Here is a 6,000-nt window from a genome sequence, read left to right on the forward strand (position 1 = left end):
CCTTTGAAGCTGCATTTAAACTGCATTTTGGAAGTTCAGACTCGGGGCACCATAGAAGTCCATTCTATGGAGAGAAATCCTGAAATGTTTTCCTCTAAAAAACATAATTTCTTTACGACTGAAGAAAGAAAGACATGAACATCTTGCATGACAAGGGAGTGAGTAAATTATCTCTAATTTTTGTTCTGAAAATTTTGGACTTTTGGAGTGTGCAGTGACCTTAACCTAGAAGTTTGCGTCACCATGGTTCCCTCAAAAAGCCAAGTGCATTTTTCCATTGGCTTTTGGATTAGTTTTTAGTTTTTTAGTTTAGTTTATCCCTTAGGAAATTTAGTTTGCACAGGTGTCACACTTCACATTAACAGTCGCACACGTAAACATTAAAAGGAAACGGGATGAATGGGATTTCCAGTGTTCATCAATTCAATTTTCAAGACCTCAGATTCAACATTCAGTTTAACTCTTTATGTAATGGATGAGATGGACAATTAATTATCACATAAGCTTTTTTAAAGAGCAAGTTCTTTAAAAATGTTTTGAAGTAATATTTGTTCAACTCCAATCGCCTTGGATGCAGTCTTAATCAGCTTAGTCAGTCTGTTTCTACCGGACAAGCTAATACAATCGAACCATACAATAACACAGTAAGAAGTGACAGATTCAATAAAACTCTGATAAAACAGTGTCATTAACACTGTGCATACTTTAAAAGAATTCATTTTTCACAAGAAAAACAGGTTGTTGGACCTTTTTACAGATGGCCTCAGTATTATTGCAGTATATAACCTCTGTGACCAACAAAGGTTTATGATTCTTACAAGTTTTGTTTATCACAGTTATCTTCACAAATAATGCCAGAATTAAAAACCTAAAGGTAGGCTATAAACGAAGGACATATTACATTACTTCAATTTCACAACCATTAAGCTTCTGAAAACTTTTCAGTCTTTATTTAAAATCGACAGGTTGGACAGTTTGATTTAGAACAGTTTCAAGGGTGCAAGACTGTAGAAGTGAACTAAAGAGTAGATAAGTTGTCCAGTTTGGCGTGTTGATGTTTAAAGGGATAGTTCACCCAAAAATGAAAATTCTGTCATTGATTTCTCACCCTCATGTCGTTCCGAACCTGTAAGACCTTTGTTCATCTTCGAACACTAATTAAGATATTTTTGATAAAATCCAAGAGCTTCTGACCCTGTAGACAGCAACACAATTCAAGACCCAGAAAGGTAGTAAGAACATCTTTAAAATAGTCCATTTGACATCAGTTGTCTAACCTTAATTTTATAAAGCTACGAAAATACTTTTTGTGCGCAAAGAAAAAAATTGTTTACAAGCAGAGGAATGCACAAGCATGCATCGTGGTACTCTAGTGAACAGGCGTCAAAGACTGACATGGAAGAGAAGAAATGGTTGAATAAAGTCATTATTTCAGTTTTCTTTGCCCACAAAAAGTATTCTTGTCACTTCGGTACTTCGGTTTTTATTTTTGTGTGAGCTATCCATTTAATGTCAGCCGCATTCTATGTGGTCTAAGCAAAGCAAGATATATTGCATAAAAAATTTAACGTACCTCTCCTCTCAAAGTGGTTACGGTGGTCATGGCCAGCATGACGGCTGTGCTCATAGTCATCGACAGGCTCTTCCGCAGTTTGATTCTCTCCATCAGTTTGTTGTTGTGCTTCATATAGTGGGCCGCCAAACATTTGGTAATCATTCTGCTCTCTGTTTTCCGGAGTTAGTTTGTTATATCCTAAGGAAAGAGAAGAAAAAACAGTAGTACCAAGTGACATTGTGGTTGTATTGACTGATGAGACCTTTGACATTAGCCAGCTTTTCTTATTTTGTTTCTCACTGCATGAATGTGACCTGTGCACTTTGACCTGTGTGTCTGAATCTCAGGAAGGTCATTAGTACGAGTGCTCAGCATCAGATTAATCAGCAGCATGGGAATTTCCAAGTTTGTATCCAAAGCTTTTGTTTGTGTCCCAACAACCAGCTCAAAGGATTATTTTTAGAGCTGTGGGTTTGATGGCCTCCTCTGAAACGTGCTATTATTCTAGAGTGCTCCAGTGCATGTGTGTATTTACCCAAGACCATTTTTGTTTTGTCCAAGCTTGGACTGAAGCACGGTCATACACGTTAACACCCTGTGTGGGCTCGCCCCTTGCCCTTCAGAATGCTCATACACCCTTTTCCGTCCTCCCATGTGGGGCAATAACATTTCCATAGCCAGCTAATATTTGCACAAACACACACTTGTCATTTCCTCAGTTTGTTTCAGCAGCCAGGCCTGTTACAGGTATATAGCCATGCATGACTAGAATGCTATATTGACCAGCATACACTGCTGCAACTATCAGTATTATAATTCAACTATAGGTTGCAAAATTGTAAATCTTTAACTCATTTAAAAATGAAAGCATTTTTACACCACATACGTCTGTCTGTTGCTTCAGGTCCTCTCAGATGTGCTGTGTCTGCTATGGTGGGGTCTTCAGATTCAGAGACGTGGCCATCTGTCACTGACATAGAGCACAGCGAACACAGAGAGAAAGTAACGTTGACCGATTTAGCCACTCTTATGTTTTCAAGAACATATGACACCTCACCAGTGAAAAGCGCCTTTTACACAAGCCATTTTATAACTATTTAAAGGGATAGTTCACCCAAAAATGACATTTCTGTCATTAATTAATCACCCTAATGTCATGGCGTCGAAGACTGACTCAGAAGAGAAGAAACTGTTTAAGTCGTTATTTTTGTTTTCTTTGCGCACAAAAAGTATTCTCATAGTTCATAAAATTTTGGTTGAACCACTATTTATTTTAATAATGTCCTTACTACCTTTCTGGGCCTTGAACGTGGTAGTTGCGTTGATGTCTATGCAGGGTCAGAAAACTCTCGGATTTCTTCAAGAATATCTTAATTTGTGTTCTGAAGATGAATGAAGCTCTTTTTTGTAATGACATAAGGGTGAGTAATCAATGACAGAATTTTCATTTTTGCGTTAACTATCCCTTTAAGACAATCTGGTACAATTTACAGTAGATGAAACAGCCAGGCTTGTTTATTAGAAGGGCAATGTTTATATATTTTTGGCCAAGCAGTATATTCAAATCTCTAATGTTGTTACATGTATACAAGAGGAGGAAGGAAATGGCAACACCAGGGTAGAAGCTTTTCACTGTTTATTTACTGATTTATGAAGCAGGTCAGGCATTGTATTGCAAGCACTTCTTGTTCTTGGTTCCACTGTCACCTTAAGCACCATTGTGTCAAAGCTCATCAGTACCTGTCTCCTCACAGTTTTTCCCAGCATGCCCAGCGCAGCATCGCCACAGCAATGCAGTGTAGATTTTCTCTTTCTGTCTGTACACTGGCCGAGTGGACAGCTTGTACCTGCATACAAATTAAGGGATTTGATTAAGTCATGCTACACATAGCCTTCCCCTATGAAGCAGAAACAGGCTGTTTTCATGCATGTCTGTTTAAATGCAAATGAGCTGATGCTCCCCGCCCCTTTTCCAGAATAGAGCTGTGACTTTACAGCTTGTGCCTCAGATACTCAAATGCCAAAAACATCTGTTTGGTTTTGATTATAATGTCTGTCGCCTGAAATCATGCATTTTAAACCATATTAGTTTAAACTTATGATATAGGGTTTTCTGAGCGCACACATCTAAAGCAAGCACACAGACAGCGTCTGTCACACAGAACTAAGTTCTCTTTATTGTGCTGAAACTGTCAAATACACACAAGTTTTTGTTATAAACACATGAGTTACAAAAACAGTTGTCTGAAATCGCATATTTATATTAGATCTTTGTGGCAGCAGCATAATGTACAGTAAATAAATCAATAAATCCACTGTTCTCTTGTCTCCTCTGAGGCTGGGAGTCTAAATAGTGTTCTGTGCTTGTCTGTGCAGCCAACAACAGAATAGTTCGCGTGTTTTGCTCAAACTTTTGCCATGGCATTAGAAGTGGTACACCTTTGTCGCTTGCGAAAACATAATGGCAGTACTGTGAGTGTAAACGTGCAAATTAAAGGGCCTTGGAGAAAAAGGCTTACCAAAATAAAGTTACCGGGTTGTCCTTTTTCACATTTTTATACACTGGGGACCCGATTATAGCACTTAAATATGGAAAAAGTCTGATTTTCATGATATGTCACCTTTAAGATATGATGTATTACTTACATGATTAGCTGGCAGTCTGGGGTGCCGTTAGGACAGGGACTCTGGGACTTGATGGTGTACTTCTCAGTCCCACAGGATACTGCCACAGTAACAGAACGCTTCTGAACAAACGAACACCAGTTCCTGGAAGGGAGAGTGAACATCAGCCACACAGCTTAGTATGTATGCTCTATAGTTAGAAAACATCGGAAGTATTTGGTTCGGTCAAGGCCACAGGTTCATTGTACTGATACACTTTCGCAATAATGCAGTTATTTTTGTGTGCTTGTGTTTAGCTGAACCTTTTCTCCTAGTTCTCAGGGTCAAGCCTAAAGATATTTCATTGTCTACAGGCAAATATCAAGCTGCATATGACACATTAAGCCCTTTAATGTGTTTCTTGGAACGCATCCATAGTAATCTCAAATTAGTTTGATGAATCAATTCCAGGATGTTTTCCTCAGAGCTCTTGGAATAAATAACATTTACAGAAACATTAAGAATAAATATGCTGTGATTTCTGCACTAGCACTATCCACCTTTTTCCTCACATAAGAGTGGGCATGGCCATTTGTAAATTTTATGGGTCTGGCTTCCGGTCTCATCCATGTTCAGCTCGTTTTGTTGCTTGTTATTGCAAATTAAGTTAATTATGAACACACTGATTTGTAGTGCAGACAGTTTTACCATTTACTGCACGTTGTTATTCTCGTTATATCTCTGTAGCGGATAATGAACCGCTCTCTCACCCACAGGCTTTGGGTTGTAGAAAAAGGTGGATTCTTTTCACAATATAAATAGTTTACCCAGAGTCATTTTTGAGAGTTTTCCTCTGTATATAAAAGTTCTGTCAATAAGCACATGAATATTTAATGAGGCAAGCACTGCAGCAGTTTATGATTGGTTGTGTTGCCAAACAACACGACATTACTTTCTCACACTCTAAACCTTAGCAGAAATCCTCTTTTCAAGATTAAATGTGGTGCTAAAAACCATTCAAAATTACAAGCATGAAACATTGAAACAGTTCCAATCATATTAATTTTTTGGATCCATTTGAGTTTTGAATGGGTTGAAATATGTGACCCTGGACCACAAAACCAGTCTCAAGTAGCACGGGTATATTTGTATGAGTAGCGTCATAATTATTGATTTTTTTTTTAAAGATATTTTGTAAGCTTTCTACCGCAAATATATCAAAACTTAATTTTGATTAGTAATATGCATTGCTAAGAACTACTTATGGACAACTTTAAAGACAATTTTCTCAATATTTAGTTTTTGTTTGCACCCTTAGATTCCAGTTTTTCAAATAGTTGTATCCCCAAAAATTGTCCTATTCTAACAAACCATACATAAATGGAAAGCTTACGTATTCACCTTTCGTGTGTGTTTTTTATTTAAAAAAATGGTTTTGTGGTCCATGGTCACATATTTTAAGTTTTGCAGGATTTTTCTCCATATAGTGGACTTCAATGGGAATCAACAGGTTGAAGGTCCAAATTGCAGTTTCAGTGCAGCTTCAAAGGGCTCTACACAAAGGGCTCTGTTGGAAACTCAGAAGCGAAGACCAGGAGACTCTTGGGTATCTTCAGCAGAATTCTTTATTGAGAATGCGCTGCGTAGCTCTGCAGTCCTCAAAAGTCTGACAATATCTCAGCACAGCAAAGTATATAGGTTTGAAGGAGGCGGAGTACATAGAGGTGGAATCAATCTAAACAAAGCATGCAAATGTGGTACAGGAAATCAGCCCAGTAAAAGATTTTTCCCAGCCTTGATCTATTTAGCATACAAGTGTCATTCAAATGCAAAGGTGCTAA

The 6,000-nt window shown here is 37.9% G+C and overlaps 1 protein-coding gene across 1 annotated transcript in view; it reads right to left on the minus strand.

Moving 5' to 3' along the window:
• mmrn2a (multimerin 2a) overlaps positions 1 to 6,000 on the minus strand; it is a 35,721-nt gene that overhangs the window by 9,352 nt on the left and 20,369 nt on the right. The window contains exons 2-5 of the mRNA XM_051125616.1: positions 4,202 to 4,324; positions 3,296 to 3,402; positions 2,442 to 2,525; positions 1,574 to 1,753 (exon numbers count right to left, since the gene is read on the minus strand). Of these exons, the coding sequence (XP_050981573.1) occupies positions 1,574 to 1,753; positions 2,442 to 2,525; positions 3,296 to 3,402; positions 4,202 to 4,324 (494 nt within the window). The remainder of the gene's footprint in view (positions 1 to 1,573; positions 1,754 to 2,441; positions 2,526 to 3,295; positions 3,403 to 4,201; positions 4,325 to 6,000) is intronic.

The sequence above is a fragment of the Labeo rohita genome, chromosome 13 (assembly GCF_022985175.1).
Source record: "Labeo rohita strain BAU-BD-2019 chromosome 13, IGBB_LRoh.1.0, whole genome shotgun sequence".
Taxonomy (NCBI): domain Eukaryota; kingdom Metazoa; phylum Chordata; class Actinopteri; order Cypriniformes; family Cyprinidae; genus Labeo; species Labeo rohita.